This window comes from Mytilus trossulus, chromosome 1 (assembly GCF_036588685.1).
Source record: "Mytilus trossulus isolate FHL-02 chromosome 1, PNRI_Mtr1.1.1.hap1, whole genome shotgun sequence".
Taxonomy (NCBI): domain Eukaryota; kingdom Metazoa; phylum Mollusca; class Bivalvia; order Mytilida; family Mytilidae; genus Mytilus; species Mytilus trossulus.
Window position 1 is genome coordinate 73,412,467 of NC_086373.1, and position 23,209 is coordinate 73,435,675.

The 23,209-nt window shown below is 31.5% G+C and overlaps 1 protein-coding gene across 4 annotated transcripts in view; it reads left to right on the forward strand.

Annotated features, from left to right (window-relative positions):
- Positions 1-21,113, forward strand: part of LOC134684448 (uncharacterized) — a 34,319-nt gene extending 13,206 nt beyond the window's left edge. For 3 of the 4 annotated variants that reach the window (XM_063543758.1, XM_063543751.1, XM_063543735.1), the window contains 14 exons: positions 246-393; positions 831-970; positions 2,365-2,500; positions 3,005-3,100; positions 4,640-4,776; positions 8,655-8,746; positions 10,162-10,246; positions 10,614-10,685; positions 13,120-13,143; positions 17,196-17,291; positions 17,607-17,765; positions 19,603-19,698; positions 20,094-20,232; positions 20,856-21,113. In XM_063543758.1, coding sequence (XP_063399828.1) covers positions 246-393; positions 831-970; positions 2,365-2,500; positions 3,005-3,100; positions 4,640-4,776; positions 8,655-8,746; positions 10,162-10,246; positions 10,614-10,685; positions 13,120-13,143; positions 17,196-17,291; positions 17,607-17,765; positions 19,603-19,698; positions 20,094-20,232; positions 20,856-20,869 — 1,434 coding nt within the window. In that variant the 3' untranslated portion in view covers positions 20,870-21,113. The remainder of the gene's footprint in view (positions 1-245; positions 394-830; positions 971-2,364; positions 2,501-3,004; positions 3,101-4,639; positions 4,777-8,654; positions 8,747-10,161; positions 10,247-10,613; positions 10,686-13,119; positions 13,144-17,195; positions 17,292-17,606; positions 17,766-19,602; positions 19,699-20,093; positions 20,233-20,855) is intronic. The other variant, XM_063543743.1, reaches the window with a different exon arrangement.
- The last annotated feature ends 2,096 nt before the right edge of the window (positions 21,114-23,209 follow it).

Consider the following 23,209-nt stretch of genomic DNA (forward strand, 5'->3'; position numbering starts at 1 on the left):
GACTCAAAGGACAAACTTAAAGTGCAATAAATGAATCATATCTTCTGTGATATTCAAGCGTGAATGTATGTGTCAATTAAAAACCTATTCATGAAAGAATTTAAAGTTGCTTGATTATGATTTTACTCTTAATTTGTTTATTTTTCATTTCAAGCTGCTAAAACAACTTGTTTTTTTTCACCCAAAAATTAAAGTTACTTGATCATAACTTAACTCTTATTTTATTTAATTTTTTTCATTTCAAGCTGCTAGAACAACTTGGTATTTTCCCCAAAATAAAAAGATTTGCTGGGACGAGTGCTGGTGCAATGACCGCAGCCTTGTTGGCTGTTGGATATAACTCAAATGAAATTGAAGAATCTCTAAGTCAAGACTTGTCAAGAATATTTCTTGGTATGATCACACTTGCAGAATATGTTATCAGCTATTTGATTTACCTTAAACATTTCTTTAAATCAATCCATTTAAACATTAATAATGCAAAGTTGTTTTCTTGCATTAAACTCAGTTGGATATCGATTATTGTAGATGCCAAGATAAAAAAAATGATCAACGGTTGTTTTAATTTAAAAAGACATATCATGACCATATATATGTATAGTGAGGAAGACGGCAAACATTAAAATAGATGAAAAGAATAAACTATGTACAAAGAATTATATTCAAATGCGAGCATTCGATACTACTACGAAGGATACCATTTTTCGTTAAAAAGTTTCTATATAACATTTAACGAGAATGTCACTTTGACCAAAATGTTACATTTGATGAACTCTGATTAAGTTTTAAAGATTCTGAATTTGATACAGTGTATTCTTTTGTTTTGACAGATGCATCCTTTGGAATTTTAAGTCTATTGCCAAATTTACTAACTGGATATGGATGGAATCCGGGAAATCGTATATATCAGTGGTTTGGTGAAGCTCTTGCCAAAAAATTAGAAGGAAATCCAGACATTACATTCTTAGAGGTACTAAGATGACTAAAAAATCTTCACTAAATTATAGCAAAAAATGATGATGAGTGATTTTGAATAGTAACATCCATCGCACACCACCAAACAGACCTATTAAAAAGTAACATCAATTCACACCCTTAAACAGACATCTATCGCAATCTCAAACCGATCTATTGGTAACATACAATTCATATTCTAGTATATATCGTCATAAAAATATATACTAGTAATTTATTTTGAAACAGCACGGAAAGCGAGGTTCACAGAGCTTTTCCCCGGATACAGCGAGTACAAATACTTCTTTATATATCCAACAATGTACATCATTTTTTTCTGTCCTGTAATTTACATCCAACACTTGAAACATTAGCTGTTAAAATCCAAATCACTTTCTCCGTTTTGTTTTAAATCGACAATAGTTGAAACGTGCACCACGAAAGCATCCCGAAATGAACTGTTATGTAAAAGGAAATATCCACAGTATAACACTTGCTCTTCATTGAAGCGGGGTACCAGGAAACTACTTTTCTACAATTACAAAAAAAACAAAAAAATGATTGTATAACTGTTATTTTCACATCAGTCGGCTGACTGCAGGATACATATTTAAAACATACTACATGTATTTGTTTTGAAAGACTGGCAACTTACTATAAAACACAAGTTACAAAAGGGTTTCTTTTGATGTTGCTGCTTCTTACATTTAAATTCCGATTTAATTAAACATGATATATTTTTAAACATTTGTGTATAAAGTTGTTGTAAACTTTGAACTTTGAACGCAGTTTTATTAAAATTCATAGATAAAAGTTTATTTTTTTTCAAATGGAACGACGCATGATCTATAAAGGCAACAGTATATACCGCTGATCAATAGTCATTAATCGATTGAGGGGGGAAAATCCGGGTAACAAACTTAATATATGTCTTCAGGATTGAGAACAATATCTCATTGAGAACTATATCACAATGTACTGCATATAATGCGATTTTCTCTATTTCCACAAGGGTGTTATTTAGAGTCGGCATAGCATTCAAACAAGCTATAATAAGCTTTTGACCGACAATAATACCTAAGGTCTCAAAGTATAACTCAAAAAGGGTTATACTACATAGCTATGGCTCAAATAAAAACAGGTAAATTGCATCACTTTTTTGGAAAATTTCTTTAAAAATGCATACTTTGCATTTATCTAAGGAAAATCGTGGTAAAATGTCCCTTTAGTGACAGTCTTGTAAGTTATAGTGCCTTGTCAAAACATAATATTTGGTCTTTTTAATCTAAAGAAAACTTATTTGTATAACGGAGGTTAATGTTTTTCTTAACACTTTAAAAGTTTATGATATATTCATGGCATGAACACTGTATTTTTACTTTCTGTATATTGTTTGTTATACATTTGTAGCTTTACGATAAAACTGGAAGAGAGCTGTGTATAGTTGTGACAAATTTGAATCATATGATTGAGGAATATTGTCATGTTAAAACTACACCAAATATGCCAATCAGACTTGCCGTTCGTATGTCTATGTCCATACCAGGTAATAAAACATAGCATAATTTGTAAAAAAATAATGAAATTATTATTTATACTTTTAGTATATTCACCACCATTACCATTTGATCTTTTTTGATCATTTAAAAATCAAATCTTTTTCGTTCAAATTTATTTTTTCAAAAATATATACGAGGTCATTTTATTCCATATGGGATTCTTTTCCATGTGTTCGAAGCGCTTTTCAAGATTTACCATTATCAGAAACACGCAAAAGCCGTATATTTGAAACACAAAGAACTCTGTAATCAAAAAGGGCAATAGCATCATAGCTAATTTAACCATAGGTCAATTTTGACTGAGGGAGATGAAACCTTTATTATTTCATAATTAAAGAACTGTTTTAAGAAAGGTTTATAAATCATATCAGTGCAGTAATACCGACTATACAACACATGCTTTTTTTGACGTTCTCAAATCTTTTAAAGATTTTGAAAATCTTATTTAACTATATATACTTTGCAACGATTTTTTGGCATTGTTTTTTAAGGAATGTTTCAAGCTACAAATTATACAGAAAATGGAGAGACCAATACGTATGTTGATGGCGGAGTATTATGTAACTTTCCAATACATTGTTATGATGGTAAGAAATTTATATATATGTTATCAAATTTACTTTTTGTGACTGATGATGCAATGCCTCAAGGGCAATGCACTTCAGTGACAGGCTGGATTGAACCTTTTTGCTAACGAGCTTTAGTCTGGTCTTAGAAGAAGTGGATAATTGTAGGCGAAAATTTTTTTCTCTATTCAATACTCTTCAAACCCTTTGTGAATTATAACTTTAAGAATTCCAGTTCGGTTCTTCGTTTTGCAAATTTTCATAACTGAATACCAAAAGTTTTTATCTGTATTTATTCTCCTAAACGGCAAAGTGATGATGTACAAACAACAGGATTAGTTTTAGTACTTAAGATTTACAAAGTTGAAAAAAGTAAAATCAAAAGAAATGTCTCTATATAAAAAAAATAATCAAATTGCAAAATCAAAAGCTCAAAACACATGAAACGAAATGATAAAACTGTTATATTCCTGGTGACGGAAAAAAAACAAAACAAAAAAAACAAGTCATGAACAAATCAGTATCCTTACGACCAATCTTAGTCGTAAGATTTTTTGTGAAATTGACTCCTGAATCGGTACAGGCATTTGCTTCTGTAGAAAATTAATTCAGATCGAAGTATTTGTTATTGTAGATACATGTGTTAGATTACAATCAAAATCTTATTAGTATAACATTATTGTACTTCCCTGACTGTAATAGAATTACGAGAGACATTTAACATTTCGGTATAGGAATAGTAATGTTAGAATTCAGATTATGAATAAGATGTGACAACAATATTCAATAGAATATGCATCAACCTAAACGAGAAAATATTTTGTTACATCAATCTGACAGTTGGGGGATTTGTTTTTCTCAAGTATATCGTGACAGACAGAATCATTTGAGGCTCGGTATATACAATCCACCAAAGGTTTAGACAGCACTCAAATGAAATCAATAGTATCTGTGTAAAATGAATATATTCTGTTTGATCTATAGTTTAGTTTAAAGGTAAAATTCATCATAAAATGATTTGGAGCTTAATATCGTAATAAATAAATATATAGATTTCAAATTCGAAAAAAAATAAAGTTTAAAACTTCTCAAGAAGTAAAATTGTGCGATGATCGCCTCATAGACATTAGCTACATTGCTAAACATGCGACATTAAGGAGAAAGAGCACATATCCGTTGGTTTTGGGTTAGATTAATGTGACTTAGAATGGCTTTTTTTCTTCTTGTGGACTCTTTTGATCATTCACAAAAAAAAACACAAATCACCTAGAATTTCTTGTACTTAAATATGGTTTACATTTATCTCGGATTAGCTTGGTATGGTTGTTACTGGAATCAATCCATAAATCATTCAATTTCCAGTCTCATTTTAACTTTGAATTCATTTGTTCTTCATGTTGTTTTTAATTTACATCTTGTGTCATGACATTTTAAAAACAAAAAGCTGTAAAGCACTTAAACTGACAAGTGCAACACTGATATATCCTTAATTTAAGTTAGTTTCATTGGATTATTTCCGAGGGTAAATTTACATGTTAATGTTGTGTTTATATTTTCTAGGTTGGTGGTTATCCATGCGACAAGGAGATAATTTTTTAGAGAGATTACAGCCGTTAGATCAGATTCCGCAACTGTTAGATAGACGATATCGCTTTAGATACGATCCAGATTCAAATAAAACCTTAGGACTTCTATTGGTAATAATATTAATATGATGAATCACGTATTACTTATCTTCACTAGCCAAGGGTTGCGATTCACTCAGGCCTCCTCTCCAGAGAGAAGTCAAGTCGATCGTAACCCTTAGCTAGAAAAGATGCTTATTACTATAAACACAAAACATTTGTAAGATTCGATATTCTGTTTGAAGTATCGTGAGATATACTTGAACTTTTATCAAAAGGAAGTTATATTGCAAGTGTATTGCTTTGAATTAGCTTGGGAATGTACCAGCATTTCAAAATTCAAAGCAACCCCAAACAATCGGGGATGAATGATTTTTTTCTTCTGTAAAATGGCCTTGTCCTTCATTACGGTGTTGAAGTCAGTGGCCATTATTCGTCATTTACAACTGCTCATTCCATTTAAAGTTGCAATGTAACTCAATTTTTAAAGTCTTAGTTCAAATTTATTTTCATTTAAAACGTTGCTTTTATTTTTGATGCATATTTTTAAGCGTTCAATTGTTATGCATTAATGAATGCGAGATAGAGATATTCCAGTGTAGGGGGCGTTGAGCGTTTCAACACTGTATTAGTTTGTTATTTAATTTAGGTTATTTTAAGGGGAACCACTAATGGTACGTCAATGGTACTTGGTATGAGTTGCAATTGGACATCTCATTTCAGTATAAAGTTGTGAACCCTTCCCCTAAGTCATAATCTATTGACTCTGATTCTTGCACAATTTGTTAAATTTTCTGGTCTCAGTTTAAAATGAAGAGCATTAAATTTTTAGGTCAAGAATATTCGGCATGCAACGGTATCAAAATTTGCGCGTCTCATTTCTATGGAGATAATATGCCCCCTCCTCATTATTATGGCTCAATGACTATAAAAAGTTTACGTGTTAAAGATTATATTAAAAGAAACCCCATACATTAAACAAATGGTATTTGGTATGCAGTTGCATTATCATTTTCATTTTTTTGCCATTCCCTATCTTCGCTAGCTAAGGGTAACGATCCATTCCCCCTCCCTCCATATTTTCGCTAGCCAAGGGTTACGATCCATTTCCATTTTCTCCACATCTTCGTCACTCAAGGGTTGCGATCCATTCGCCTTCCCTCCACATCTTCACTAGCCAAGGGTTACGACCCATTCCCTTTCCCTCCAAATTTTCGCTAGTCAAGGGTTACGATTCATACCCCTCTCTTCATATTTTCGCTAGCCAAGGTTTACGATCCATTTCCATTCTCTCCCCACCTTTGTAGCCAAGGGTTACGACCCATTCCCCTTCCCTTCAAATTTTCGCTAGCCAAGGTTTACAATCCATTTCCCTTCTCTCCACATCTTCGCTAGCCAAGGGTTACAATTTATTCCCCTTCTCTCCACCTTTTCGCTAGCCAAGGTTTACAAGATATTCCCCATCTCTCCACATCTTTGCTAGCCAAGGTTTACAATATATTCCCCTTCTCTCCACATCTTCGCTTACCAAGAGTTACGATCCATTCCCCTTCTCTACACACCTTCGCTAGCCAAGGGTTATGACCCATTTCCCTTCTCTCCACATCCTCGCTTACCAAGAGTGACGATCCATTACCCTTCTCTCCACATCTTCGCTAGCCAAGGGTTACAAGCTATTCCCCATCTCTCCACATCTTTGCTAGCCAAGGTTTACAATATATTCCCCTTCTCTCCACATCTTCGCTATCCAAGGGTTACGATCCACTCCCCTTCTCTCCACATCCACGCTAACCAAAGTTACGATCCATTCCCCTTCTCTCCACATCCTCGCTAACCAAGAGTTAAGATCCATTCCCCTTCTCTCCACATCCTCGCTAACCAAGAGTTACGATCCATTCCCCTTCTATCCACATCCTCGCTAACCAAGGGTTACGATCCATTCCCCTTCTCTACACATCTTCGCTAGCCAAGGGTTACGATCCATTCCCCTTCTCTCCACATCCTCGCTTACCAAGAGTTACGATCCATTCCCCTTCTATACACATCTTTGCTAGCCACGGTTTACAATATAATCCCCTTCTCTCCACATCTTAGCTAGCCAAGGGTTACGATCCATTCCCCTTCTCTCCACATCCTCGCTAACCAAGAGTTACGATCAATTCCCCTTCACTACACATCCTCGCTAACCAAGGGTTACGATCCATTCCCCTTCTCTACACATCTTCGCTAGCCAAGGGTTACGATCCATTCCCCTTCTCTCCACATCTTCGCTAGCCAAGGTTTACAATCTATTCCCCTTCTATCTACATCATCGCTAGCCAAGGTATAAAATCTATTCCCCTTCTCTCCCCATCTTCGCTAGCCAAGGGTTACGGTCCATTCTCCTTCTCTCAGCAACTTTGCTAGTCAAGGGTTACGATTTATTTACCTCCTCTTAGTGAACTTAACCCTTTGCTAGCGAAGATGGCTATTCTCCTTATCAGAGTTCAATTAATTATACATGTAATGACAACATAGTATTTACCACAGAAAATCAATTTTGAAAAGTTAAAAAAGAATATTATATTACTTTATATGTATATTTTTGAATACGTTTTTTTTTCGCCTAAATTTTATCAATAAATTAACTTTAAAAAGTTGAGTATGTATAATTAATGTCATGTCTAAATTTTTTGCAATCCTGCATGCTATTTTAAAAACTGACATATTCATAATATTGAAAATGTTTAAATTTGATTTATGTGTGCATTAACATGTGTAATTGATATGTAAACAGTATTGATCCAGATAGAATTCTTTCGACACGGAGTCATACCTCCCTAAACAATTCAAGTCTTAAGTTTTTTATTCAAAATATTATGTAACCGGTAATATTGACACAGTTAATTCTGTACAAAGATATGTAGAAATATTAAAATCCTTGTGCTACTAAAAAGTAGTTAGCATGCATGTCAAATAATGCGTGTTTACAATTATAAAAATGTAACATGTTACCTGTATTTTCATATTTCTTTTAATATTTTTATTTGGGTGTAAAAAGTAAAATCACAAAAAAATTGAACTCCTTTGAAAGATTCAAACACATTAAACGAATAGAAAACTGTCACATTCCTGTCTTGGTGCAGGCATTTTCTCAAATATAAAATGGTGGGTTTACCTGGTTTTATTGCTAGCTAAACCTCTTATTTGTATGAAAGTTGCATAAAATTATTATTTATTTTGTAAACAAATATTGGCGCTATAACGCAATGACAGGATGTATAAGTGCAGAACCACGTCATATGTATGAAAGAAACACAAAGGGTCATATATACAAAGCATATTAACAAAACTGGTATATTACAAAACAAAAATTATCATAGAAACAATAACAGAATAACGGGATGTATACTCATACTGACTAGTAAATTTTAAAATCTCTATTTGGTATCTTAAATTATTACATTTCCTCTCCAGTTCTTCCCAAATGTTTTACTTTGAAGTCTTGTATGATTCTTTTGGAGCATTGTGCTCTTTGTCATATGAAAAATCTATAAAATATTTGGTGTGAAGGATCGCTATGACATTGTCATTTGTAATCCTTGCCTTTTCTTCGAATGTTTACTCCAATTACTGGGCGTTTTTTACCAAAGAATATAAGAAAATAACATATATAGCATCATTTGATTGAATCATTCTAAAATTGTACGTGTTGACAAGAACAAGAATTACAATAAGTGATTAAGAAAACGTTGAAAATAGCCTTTGAGATGAAACCCTTTCGTATATCCTTAAATTGACAAAACTCATCTTAGATACAAAGATGTTCCTATGAGCAACCCTTTGGATACATTTTGTACGTAATAGTACTAACATTCTATTCATAATCATAATATCGTGCAGACTAGCTCCTATGGTCTTTTGGACAACTTTTATTTTCATTTTAATGTTTTTGTTTTTGTTTATTTCAGTATGCTGATTCTGAATCTGATGTGTTCCGCTACATTTTAGAGAGAAGAATAGGGGTTCATTTAGATAAGTTCCCAAACACAAAACTTGCCAAGTAAGTCGATTTTATAATAAAAATTTATTGTATTTTATGCAACACATTCTCAAGATTGTTTGTAGGAAAATATTTCGGAGCTTGCCACTTTTGATTTTAAATGTATATCAGGAGCAAGTTAGAATCTGGAATCATACACTGTGTGATCATTCAAACAAAAGTTCTGAAAATTACACAAAAGAATTTCCACGCCAGAGTTAAAGTATATCGAAACAATTTTAGCAAGTTTAACAATATAATCAGTTACTGATCATAATTATATCAGTCATTGGCAAAGCAATAACTAGCATATTCATATTTATTCGATTTGTTGTTATAACCTTAGGGTTATTTATAACCATAATATCAAAATTGTAATGTTGTTTACATTAAAGAGATTTGAAACCCATACTTTGTCTGAAAACTATTTGATTGTAAATAACCTCACGGAATTAAAGTGAAATTGAATTTCTTATGTAATCGTAAATAAAAATATCTTATCTAAAGTACTGGATTTGTTGATGTTAATTTAAAATCAAGAAACACGTTTTTTGAATTCGTGCTTTGGGCAATAACGGTCAGATACGAAAGCGTCAATTTCACCCCACGTTGAAACTTCTAGTAAATTATTGAAGACGACAATTTTCATTTCATTCCCTAACGACTTGATGGTAATTCGTGTAAACGCAGGTGACCTCTGTACTGGTGGTACACTCGAGGTAGAAACAAAACTATCAGTCGCATCGGTTTAGTGGGTGTTTTAAAAATAAATTTATTAAAGACACCAAGCTGATGATAATGTACGCCTTATTATTATTGTTAAACAAACTATAACATGATGGGAGTGTATTAGTTAAGAATGCTTGATAGTTAAATAAAAATTTCTAATTGAAAAAAAATAAACAGAACATAAAAGCGAATTTCGTTTAATATCTAGATCACACTTAAATGAATAAAACATTTAATGTTATTCGGGCTTATTTAAATTTTGGTGCATATTAACTTTAAATAAAACACAGAATGGAAATCGCGAATATGTCAAAGCGACAAAAATGTAATTATAAGTATTGAATGCTTCTTTTATAAATTTATTGGGGTGTAAAAGCGTTGACCGAAGTACATTTTGTATGAAGCGCGGAAGCGCTTCATTCTAAAAATGTACGCACGGTCAACGCTTTTACAACCCTATAAAGGTACAAAAAGAAGCATTCAATACTTATAATTACATTTTTTAGCTAGGATTATAAAAACACGATTTTCATGAAGTTTAATTTTTTCATTCACCTGTGCACTTAATTGTGGGACCTCGTGTCATCATGAATGAAATGTTATTGTCTCATGCAATTGCTTACGGAATAACATGTGATGTGCAATTAGCCAATCAGAATAACATATTATAATGAAACATACATCTAATGTAATTATTTGGTTTTTAGAAAGAAATTAGAAAAGAAAAATGTACAAGAAAAGGCCAAGCGTGAGCATCGCAGAGTTACAATGGCTGTGGACGCTTTCTTAAAGGTACACTAGTTATATAAGATTTGAGTTTTATAAGGTTTGTATATAAAAGGCATTTTGATATCTGACTTATTCTTATTTGTCTTATCAAAGTGATAAGGTTTGAGTGTAAACACCTGCTTTATTTTCTTTGAAATTGTAATTTAAATAAATTTTGTTCGTCTATTTGTATGTTCCTCTCTCTCTCTCTTTTTTTTTCTTTTAACAATGTACCTGTGGTATACCTTTACATACATGCATTTTTAAAATAGATCAAATTGTTCTTTTTTCTTTGTTGATAAAGTATGAAAGGTCCATGAAAACTTCTTATATAAGGTTGTTCTATTATTCGGATTCTCTTTAACGGTTATCTATGGGTTTTTTATTCCAGGTTTTACAGAAACACAATTTGGACAAAGACGACAAAATTGACAGAACAGAACTAGATAATGCTTTCAAAGATGTAAGTAAATTAATACATACTAGTAGTGAAACAACGTATTGATTGATTGACATAATGTCACCCCTCCCACCCCCATCCTCATCCACCCCCCCTCCCCAAAAAAAAGAAAAAGAAAACAGTATAAAGAAACAGTATACGTGCGATACGTGCGATGCATTCAGTTAACTTGGCAGTTCATTGTAGTCAAGCTATTGTGTTGTTATTACCTTTTATAAATATGACTGAAATCATAATTCTAGAATTCTTGACTGTTAAGCATTCATACAGAACGAAAAACTATTCATACTTTTTTCCACAATGTTCAGGAAAAGGTGATTTTGCTGTTTCTGGAAGTAAGTTGCAATCTACAGAAATACACTGCAACAATTATTAGATATAAGTATTGTTTTACATTTGTTATTTCGAGAGTTTTATTATCAAAGTCCCTAGGGTGACATCTGGTTTCCACTTATACTTCATTCGGTCTGTGAGGGAAGGTTGTAGCATCGGTAATTATTGCTTAAGTGAAATCAGGAAAGAATTATTGGATACCAAAGGTTCCAGTTGTACTATGAAAATGAACATACTTTGGTCATATGCGACCATAGGATTCGTATATTCTTTTTAGCCGATGTTTTATTCATTTAAAATAATGAACTAGACATAATTATTTTGCTCTTAAATCATTAACTTCAGATTGATAAGGTAATATGGTTCAAAGTAATCGGACGTCAGCTTTAATTGCTTATTTATATATACAACATGTTTTTACCGATTTTTGGCGGAATTTTGCAATCAAGAAGCCTTATTTTTTAGACTATGTCTTTTAAGCTTAGCTAATATATATATACTTGTTACCACTTTTTTTGTTGAACTGAGAAAATATATGTTAAAACAATATATTATTAGAATCCCATTTACCACCCGTTGCACAACCATTTGACATTGCCTTTTGATTCATGTTAATGATGTATTCCAATTTTTAAAGTTTCGTGGTTACATCTTTTTCTGAAATGTCAGACGTTAAAGGTCAACTGTATCTAGTGAAAATAATGCGTGTATGTGTGCATGTCTGACTGGCAATGTCCTTCGGACATTGATTTCATTTTTATAATTGTTTGGTCAATGCTTAATTGTTAGTTTCTCTGATAATATATAAAGCTATAATCATAATGTATATTTATTATTATTAATGTATGGAATTATCGTAAGGAGTTTTGTCCGTCTTAAAGAATCATCTAACCGTTGTGCGACTGTTTTCTCAGATGCAATAAGGTGCATGTTATCTTTAATTTGTTGGATGGAAGATTGTTTATTAGTCATGTCCATCTTACACGGTTTATATAACATTTGTCTTATTATAAATGACCCATGTAGTAAAGAATTTCAACATCAAATTCAATCACAATCAGTCGAGTAGGCGATACATTTCAGACTGTTATACTAAACAAATGTTTTCCAATATTTTCCTAAGTTGTTAAGGTATAGCTTTTAAAATCACCGAAAGAACAACACCACGCTCATAGGGTGTTGTATCACTCGTGTAGCTTATCACAACAAATGATTCCTGATAGATTTAGAAAGCAGCAGGCTGTTCCGACAGTTGAATTTGGTGAAAATATATAGAAAAACCGGCTTCTCGTAGTAAATATATTAACTTTCATCGGATTGGTTGTGGGGTTTGAGGTAAATGAAGTTCATTGAAAACAATTGCTAATTTAAAGCAATTCAAACAGACATGTTTGTGTATAAAGATACTATATTGGCCAGTCCGAACAAAACTAAGGTTCTCGTCATTCCGATACGTCATATAAAGTTAAAAAGTCATGCTAAATGTTAGATCAATACAAACAGATAGATCTTCAGGTATAGATATATACACCCAGTTCATGTGTTCTTCCATGCACGTTTTCTTATTATATTTTTTGTTTTGTTTAATAGTTGTACACATTTTTGTGGAATTGATCATTTAATTCTTATTCTCATTATTTCATATAATGTTCAGAGTTACAGCATGAATCAAGAATATTATAATTTATGAGCTTCGCTTTAATATTTAACAACATGTGTCATCTGGTTTTTTTTAATTTACAATTTGTACATTTATTATATACTATCCCACACTATTAGTTCTATGTCATAAAAAAAAAGAAAACCATCATAGAAAAAAAATCGTTGTCCTTTATTAACTTATCCATTACATTTTTGGAATATCTTTCTCATTTGTTATTCTTTTTATCAATATTATTGCTTTTGTCGGCTATGTGCAAATACATATTAATAGTCTTCACTTTGAAATGTACAAATACATTTATACTAAAAAATTAACCGATAATTTATAAACTTGCAAAAACAAAAAGCCCAAAGAGGAACTTTTTACCACCAAGCTATTTTTTAAAGGCACAGTTAACTTTTTTTCGCATGTTTGGTCATATTATGTTATTTATCTACGAAGGTGAAACCAGGTGGCATCACAGAGGTAGGTAGAATCTAAGTGGAGATAACTTTTCTCCTCCAAATGAAAATATCGTTATATTTTCAACTTCATTGCTTAATATCCTGAAATAATAAATTTGGGATACTGAGAAATGAAGTAATAGTAATTCCTCGATTAGAGATATACCAGTCTGTGCATGAATTAATTTTCATTGCATTATTGTCTAATAATTTGTTTTGTTATTATTAAAATGGGTGCAAGCTCCTTCGTTTGTGTCGATGAAATCTTTTCCACTTAATATGAATAAGAAGCACAAATGATCAACGAATAATCAAACTGATGGCAAGAAACATTGTAAAGCCATTTAAAGTCTAACAGATATGAAGGACTTTTACATAACGAGAAGATGTTTTTATTTGTGTCCCTTTTGATTTTGAAAACACAATAACATATTTAGCCGAAAATGCCTAAAAACCCAGCTGTACCTGGTATAAGAAGCAAAAAAGATCAACGAATAATCATACTGATGGCAAGAAACATTATAAAGCCATTTGAAGTAACAGATATGAGGGACTTTTACACAACGAGAAGATATTTTTTTATTTGTATCCCTCTTGATTTTAAAAATAATAACATATTAAGCCTAAAATGCCTAAAAACCCAGCTTTACTCGGTATAGCTCATACATATAGTGCATCCAGTAAAGAAATATTTCAAGATAATTAGTGTGAGCAGCACATAACTATGTCAAACGAATCACCGTGTCAATGTTCATATTGAGTGGAATAGAAATGCATGTTTAACAATATATCCCAATGTTATTTCTGTTTATTTCTGCTGAAAACTTGCGGAATTGTATTTATGTCAAATAAATTATTTTTTTAATATTTCTATTCGTTTCAAATAACACAAATTTTTGTATAACTCTCAAAGGTTTAAGTTGTTTGCTTTATTATGCGAATCTTTAAGTTATTTCACAAATGTCTGGGTTATAATCCAAACATAGGAAGAAATATTAAATAAGAGGTTTGAACGGCGTAAATACGCTTCCGCAGTTATTGGTAAATGCATGCAGTAACTGTATAAATATTATGTTTTAAATTGAAGAGTCTTTTGTTGTAAGAAAGAGATCTATATATTCATATTCCCCAGATCCAAAGTATGGTATTTTGGAAACTTATATATGTATGAACGACATTTCTGAATACATTAAAATTGACATTAAAATGCAATAAATAATAGGAAAAAACTATTGCTTAATGTTGTTTTATCGTTGATTGTTCCACTACTTTCCGGAGTAGGCTGTTTGGTGGTAAATGATCGGGTCAGTTGTCCTGTCCACAAATTTTGGTTATTTCTGTTAACCTTTTTATGTGTCATTACAATTACTGAATTCATCTTCCAGTAAGAAGGGTTCAGATTAAGACAACATTACTTTACGTTTGTTCAGTTCGGGTGCGTAGACAGTATTATTGTTTTCTGCTGAATTTAGGATTGCATAACGACGTTCATGTATTTACTCATGAAAAATACATTAACACATGATTTAATCATGGACTTGTAAATTTATAAATATTTATATAATAATAAATTGTAATATAATGCTCAAGTTAAAACTTTTGATCTTCTGATTATGTATAAAGACGTAATAACATAAAAAGGCGTTAAAACGGCGTGTTGTTCATTAAATAGAGCATATGGATAGAGATGAAATGTATTGGTTTATGGTATGAAAGATTAAAAGCTACAAAGTTTTATGCATCAGATGCACATTTCAAAGTATATTATTATTCAATCACGCTTAATGGAATCCGAACCCTAGCATTGAAATGAAAGTTAGAGAACCAAAACAAACGAAAATTGACTATAAGGTAGAGAGAGTCCTGCTAATTACTGACTGATGTACAATAAGCAAATTGAGAATCTAAATTCTGTCACTTAAATGATAAGCAATAAAATCTGCATGTTCATGCAAGAACGACTCTATTAAACTGCTGAGTTGTACTTACTATCATGACAAACTAACAGTCAGCAAGGAATGCTAACGACCAAGTGACAATAATATTTAAATGACACATATCTATCGCACTAGACGCGAATTCATCTAGCGATGTTCGAGGCCACATTTTGTGAATCCGAAACCATTTTAAAAAAGATCATAGCCAGATCATAAAATTCAGCTAACAAAAATGAGAAAAACTGCATTAACACGCATTTTTATGTTTATGGTGACACTTGAGACTGATAAATTTTCGAAATTCTATATCGCTTTCAACAAATTTAAATGTCGCCTCAGATGTCACACCACTGTTTCGATGAAATGCCATTATAATGTAACAATGATAAAATTAATTGCTTTCATTGACAAACCTTACTCCTATAAGCATACATTATGTCTATGTGCTTTTATAATTTCGTTAAAAAAAGCGTCAACTTGAATTACATACTTTCTTTCAATGACACAATATTTAAACCGTTGTAATTCTTACAAATAATAAAGTACACCTCAATTTTATGTTTATCTTGTTAAATTTATGCATGAAATTGGATATTTATTCGTTTAGTCAATTTTTGTATGTTTTTAAGTTCATATGCAGGCATTTGATTGTTTGGATACTAGTAGTTCGTTCTTGTTAAGTATTCAGATATGTATTAAAGATAGGTTCATAAGAGGAACCATTGTTTATTCTACCCAAGGTAACTTGATGTATGGTAGAAAACTGAGTGCTGTTTTATATGAAAAAAAAATGAAAAAAAGAGATTATAATAAATCTTAATATTATTCAAATAATTTAATTACCAAAGATAAGACAATCAAAATTCAAAAGTCATACTTAAAGTTTTACTGTAACTTAATACTTCATTATTGACAATAAATGTGTCATACATAGTGAGCTACATGAGTATAAATATGAATAGAAATGTTAAAAAAGCGAGATGAACATAAAAATTTGAAATTTGCATGTGTTAAGTATAGTTTGTAAATATATTTATTCATATTATTATTTATTTCTCCTTATCATCATTTTAATAGTTTTTAAAATCGTATATCTTTAAAGTCGTCCATGTACATTTCTTTCCAGTATTCATGTTTTAATTTGTTTCATACATTTTTGTAAACACACCTCCAATCAATTAGTAAAAAAATATTAAAATACGAAGGGAGTTAACAGAGAAACAGTAGTTTACTAATGTTTAAAATACGAAGGGAGTTAACAGAGAAACAGTAGTTTACTAATGTTTAAAATTTTTAAATTAAGAATAATGGTTAGAAATGAACAAACATAAATAATCATGCGCATACTTGCATTAAAATACCATGCAAATTAATGTTCAGCATACAACTTGTGATAAAACTTTGAGGCATGTCTGTTGTTGCTTGTTTTAGAAGGAGATTTGCATTATCCAGCCTTCGAATGATATATGAGGTGTTTTGAACATTTGGTCGTGGTGTTTTATTACCCCTTGATAAACTTTACTTTTCGAACTTTTTACATTTCTTGATCCAATGATTGTGTATCTAATACAAATATAATTTATATATCATTGTTTAATTCAAGTTGAGTTGGTATGCCAATGTAGAATAAATTTGATGCAAGTAAGCCATTCAGGGGAAAAACCGTGGATTGCGTTTGACTTAAAATAAGACAATTTTTTTTAAAAGAATTTGAACTGATGGGTTTTAATAGTTTTTAATGGAATATTTTTGTTTAAAAGTAAATAAACGCATTTTTAACTTTACTTGAAGCTTTTCATCCATTCGTTTGATGTGTTTGAGCTTTTGATTTTGCCATTTGCTTAGGGACTCTTCCTTTAGAATTTTCCTCGGAGTTCGGTATTTTTGTTATTTTACTTTTTAGTGTTTATACACTTATTCATTGTTTGAGGATTCTTACTCTTCAACTGTCCAATTTTGTGTAAATGTATAGTCGATGACTGAGTCAGTAAACAGTAATAAAATTCATCTGATACAAGATTATAACACATTTTTATAAAACATTTGTATTTTGCATTCAAGAAAGTTTTTAAAAATATAATCAAAGGTATGTTAGTACTAGTACTTAAACACAACTCCTTTTTTCTTTCAATTTAAGGCTGAATTCACAACAGAACATGCCAACTTGTTGTTTGGTGAAAACTGCAATGCAGCAACAGCTTTTGAGGCATTGGACAAAGATGGAAATGGGGAGGTAAGTAGTCTCTGGTGCAACGATAATCAACAGTCATAAGCCTACACTTTTATTGGAAATCGGCTGCATAATTATTTCTAATTTCTACTGCGAGTATTCAAAGACATGAATTAATCACATTTTTTAAAAACTTTTTTTATGTGATCATATGTGACATCGCTTTTTACTTTTTTCACTTTTTTAGGTTGTCTAACTAAGATATTTATTTTTTACGAATCTTAATTGTTACAAATCTCATTCATCAAAACATAACTTTTTAAGGTTGTATGTTACCAAGTTATATGATGTCTAAACATGGTTCACTTTATTTAACAGATTCAGTACCATGAGTTAGTGAACTTCATTCAAAGCACCGGTATATGTCTGCAACAAAGATTTCTTGGATATCAGCGGAAGGATATTACTGGACTATTTTCATTTTTTGACACTCTACAAAATGCACTACTTACAAACGTGAAAAGGGTATTTGTCGAGGTGAGTTATAAATGTATTTCGATACCAACATGCATCATTCATCATTCATATGCAGGAACGATATTACTTTGGTACTGGCATGAAAATACGGATTTTTTGTGTAATTAAAATTTGCTGTTACAAAAATGTACGAAATTATTATAAATCAAGCAATGTATCTCCCTCATGCAAAGCTCTGATTCCTTTCACGATTTTGGATACACTTTTTGGAACTTTTGGATTATAGCTCTTCATCTTTTATATAAACTTTGGATTTCAAATGTTTTGGCCACGAGCATCACTGAAGAGACATTTATTGTCGACATGCGCATCTGGTGCAGAAAAATTGGTACCGTTAATGTTATTACTACCACTGAGTCGATGCCTCTGCTGGTGGACTGTTAGTCCCCGAGGTTATCACCAGCCCATTAGCCAGTACTTTGGTACTGGCATGAAAATACGGATTTTTGTGTAATTGAAATTTGCTGTTACAAAACGTAAGAAAGTTTTATAAACTTAGGAATGTGTCTCCCTCATGCAAAACTCTGTTTCCTTTCACGATTTTGGATACACTTTTTGGATCTTTTGGATAATTGCTCTTCATCTTTGATATAAACTTTGGATTTCAAATATTGTGGCCACGAGCATCACTGAAGAGACATGTATTGTCGAAATGCGCATCTGGTTCCATTAAAAATGATACCGTTAATGTTATGACAATGCGTACTATCAAATGACAAAATGAAAATTCTTTATATCCTCTATAATCGAGCATTGAAGATCGAATTAGAAAATTTGGTGAAAATACAAACTTATCTTTATTTTGTATTCGCTTTGCAGTTTGTTATATTACAAAATGTTTGTTTTAAAGACTTAAACTCCTACCTTGAGCTTTTAAGATCTGTACAAATGTTTCAACCTATTGTTTCATTTTTTCGTGAAAGGGGTGGTTTAGGTATGAATGCCATAATAACCGTAACTGTGCTTAACGTAGAATAGATAATTTACAATAGGTAAGGAGACAGGAAACAGAATTATATTTTGTGATGGCCTTATTATAGCTGTTGATTGGTTAGAAACTATGAAATCTTTGGTTGAATTGGAGTCAAATGTCATAAAGCTCAACAAAGCTAAATGGAGCATATATTTTGTTCCTAATATTTTAGATGGACACCCTTTTTTCTGTTCCTTAATTTGTCTTTTTTATTTCACTTGGCCGAAGCATATTAATATTTTTACAAAAATATAAATATCATTAAAACTAATAATTGACCATTAACATGAGTTATTGCCTTTTAGTAACAATTTTGGCGATTTTTATTATACATTTGTAGTTTCTGACTTGTATTTTGAAAACTATTCTAAATACAATGAAATAGGAAGCAGCTGTAACAACTGTAATAATCAACCATTCTAGATCTCCGAACCAATCACGATTCTTCTTTTAGAAAACTTTTACAAAAATACAGAAAACTTTTAACAGGGAAATATTTCTAAAACTATTTATCGAGTGACGACTTTCTGGATAAGAAATGTATAACACAAATAATAAACTCCAATGCAAATAGTCAATAAAAACTAATATTACAACACGTTATCAATCTGTTGGTTTTTTTTCACAATACCATTTTCTCGTTGTTATTCCTAGAGGAGTTAATTCCTTGTATAATGAATATAAGTAAACAAATGAAAAGAAACCAGAAATACCAGTCCATAGGATTTCAAAAAAGGATCCAGTCGATAAAACTTGACAAATAGAATGGTAGAAGATATAAAAAAAAAAAATTAAACGAACAAAAAACATGTGTCAAAAAGAGATACAACTAATCATAGTGGTCCAATGATGAATATTTTATAGGAAAGAGACTTCGACAGAACGGTTGGAATCAATACTGGTCATGTTGGAACATCAGATTTTGTCTTGGAACCAGAAGATAGAGCCTATGTTGTTGAGGTATGACATTTATCGTCTATGTTCTAACTTGGAAAAAAATGTAGCTTACAGTTAAATAAGTAATGACTATTTTTAATGAACAGAATAAGAAAAACATCACATAAACCAATAGAACATGATACTTATAAAAGGATATTTCTCTCTGGTTTCTCAACTTTAGATAATACATGCTCAATCGTTTAATAGAAAAAAGTGATTTAATTATGAAAAATTTCCACATCTTTCGTTGTATTAGAAATCTTTCAGTAATTTACATTGTACTCGTGACGGGCATATTCTATTTTGGTGAATTAAATCCGAGTAAAATGTTTTTGACAAACGTAAAGCAAGTTTTAAAAAAAACAAAAACAAACAGCAGTATATTGGATTATATGTTATGATTTATATAATTGCAGCAAGGAAGAAGGTCAATGGAAAGTTTTTTGAAGTATTATGCAGCATTATATAAACTTAAAAAGAAGACAGAAAGTATTTCAGAAGATCCCGGATCAGAAAATGAAGAAACAGATGCTCCAGATGATGAAAAAATACCGTGTATGTATCCAGTTCGTTTTTTAGAAGATGTGGTATGAGTACAAATGAGACAACTCTCCATCCATGTGACTGTTATAAAGATAATATATTTTCATTTGCACAAAATTAACTTAGACATTGATAACTAATCAGTACAAGCTGTAGTGATTTAGTATAGCTTGCCTTAGCAAAGGCAAATACGCCGTGGAGTTTAGTTTTTTTGTTGCTTTGGGTACATAAATTCCCCAAGCAATCACTTTTTAAAAAAGAAGACAGATATTCAATAAAACGGCTGATAGTATCGAAAAAACCAACGATGGTACCTGGACACTATCAAACAGCTCATGAACAGATAAATTTGCAAACTGTCATTTCCACCATGAACAGATTTTTCTATTTATTGTTTTTACTTAATATTTAATCACTTTGACATTACTGTCATCGTTGACTTTGTTTAATAAGAACGGTCTTTTCGTCGCAACACTTTTTTTTTATATATCAGGGCATAGCGTATTTCATAAGAAAAAATATGACGGCTTTTTAAAATTATGCTAGGCCTATTTTACATTGTATTATCTTAATGTTATATTAGTTTTTAAGTTAATTTTGTGTTAGTTTTCAGAGAATCTAATATTTTATTTCAGTGAACGAAACCTAAGACAAAAAATTGACACTTTCATGGAGTAAAGCGTTTTTTATCGGACATAAATTACTGGCCGTAGATGGTATGCCCTTTAGAACTTCAGTGAGTGTAAATTCTATGGACGCAAAGAATGAAGGATATGTCAAGATATATCTAGAGATACTACTGACAGTGTTTAATGCATGGTACTTACCATGTGTTATACTGTGATTTATATGTCATAAATTTGTGTTGACTTTAAAGTAAATCATTATATATATCGTATGTTTTTCTATGTTGTGATGTTATGCTATTGTTTCAGAAAAAGGGAGAAGGTTTGGATCCATTAAAACTTTTAATCCCGCTGCAAATGTTTGCACCTGTCCTAAGTCAGGAATCTGATGTACAGTAGTTGTCGTTTGTTTATGTTATATATACGTGTTTCTCGTTTCTCGTTTTGTTTATATAGATAAGACCGTTGGTTTTCCCGTTTGAATGGTTTTACACTAGTAATTTTTGGGCCCTTTATAGCTTGTTGTTCGGTGTTAGCCAAGGCTCCGTGTTGAAGGCCGTACTTTAACCTATAATGGTTTAATTTTTAAATTGTTATTTGGATGGAGAGTTGTCTCATTGGCACTCACACCACATCTTCCTATATCTATGTTTAATTGTATCCATTCTTATAAATTATGTTTAGCAATAATTTCATCTGGTGCTTATAACACCACGTCCCTTTATTTATCTCTTTTATACCGTGCCCTCTTTCAACATTCCAATTCTTAACTTATAGTTTACTTAAAAGCATATACTTTATCGATACTTTTAAGTTACATAATCTCATTTTCATTCTCAATTGAATTGCTTTGAACTCATAGATGTGTGCAGATGGTGTCAAAGAATAAGAAATTTAAGGAGCTCATTTTCTTTGAAAAAAATTGTAATTTATTTTTCAAATGATATATCAGACTAAGTTTAAAGTTGGGTCAAATTAGATTGTGCATCAAGGACGATTACCACGGTGGGTTCACTTAGTAGGATATATATATGGATATGATACCGGTTAGTGCATCTGTAAACAATTGCATCAGGTACACTCAAATCCGCTTGTTATGTAGTGTATAATATTAATGAAAGAGTTAATCGATGTTATCTACAAAACAAAGGGAATTATAGTTAAAACAATCCTTGTGAGAGATCATACAAAAGATTACTTTGAAAATACCCACACTGACTCCAACAAAAAATGCACCGAAAATGAAATCCTAATTCTTGAACAGATAAAAAGTAAAATCAATAAAATACTGAACTCCGAGGATAATTCAAAACGGCAAGTCCCTAATCAAATGGCAATGTCAAATGATAAAACACATCAAACAAATGGACAACAACTTTCATATTCCTGACTTGGTACAGGTATTTTCAAATGTGGATTGAACCTGGTTTTATAGCGCTAAACCTCTGATTTGTATGACAGTCGTATCAAATTCCATTAACTTTACAACGATGTTTGAACAAAAACATGCATAATATCTAAAATTGTCAAAATAGAGGTACAGCAATCACCACTGTGTCACAATCTCAATAAGAACAAAAACAAGCAAATGATTAACAAAGAAGCACTAGAAGAATGTTCAATACATCCTGATGATTATTGATGGTTGTAAGAAAACAATTCAGTACTCGGGTAAAGTCTTACACCCTTCAACAATGATCAAAACAGAATAACCAATATTTCAGGGAATTTTTTCATATTATATATATCCAGTTGCAGTAGCAGTTAAGGATGCCACAGTAACTAGAAGTTCTGTACCGTTATCGATCTTGCATTGGTATTGATCCAAAATCGGAAAATCACAAAAATACTGAACTCCGAGGAAAATTCAAAGCGGAAAGTCCCTTATCAAATGGCAAAATCAAACGAATGGACATCAACTGTCATGTTCCTGACTTGGTACAGGCATTTTCAAATGTAGAAAATTGTGGATTGAACCTGGTATAATAGCGCTAAACCTCTCACTTGTATGACATCAAATTCTACTATATTGACAACGATATATGCGTGAACAGCAGTCATCATAGTTTCACAGTCTCAAAATCAGAACAAAATTAACAAAGAAGCACAAAAAAGCATATATCAAATTAAACAACCACGTTTAATGCTAACACTAGACTTGATTACGTTATATAGATTATAAACAACGTCAGTTCGCAGAATCTGTACACGAAGACCATCATATCCTATTTGTGAAGTTGTTACGAAATATTTATTAACAAGCGAACGTTTTAACATTAATAGAATTAATAACAAACATAATGATTTCAGCTTTCCCGATTTTAACTTCCCATTTCTCAGCAGTATTATATCATCTTCGTAAT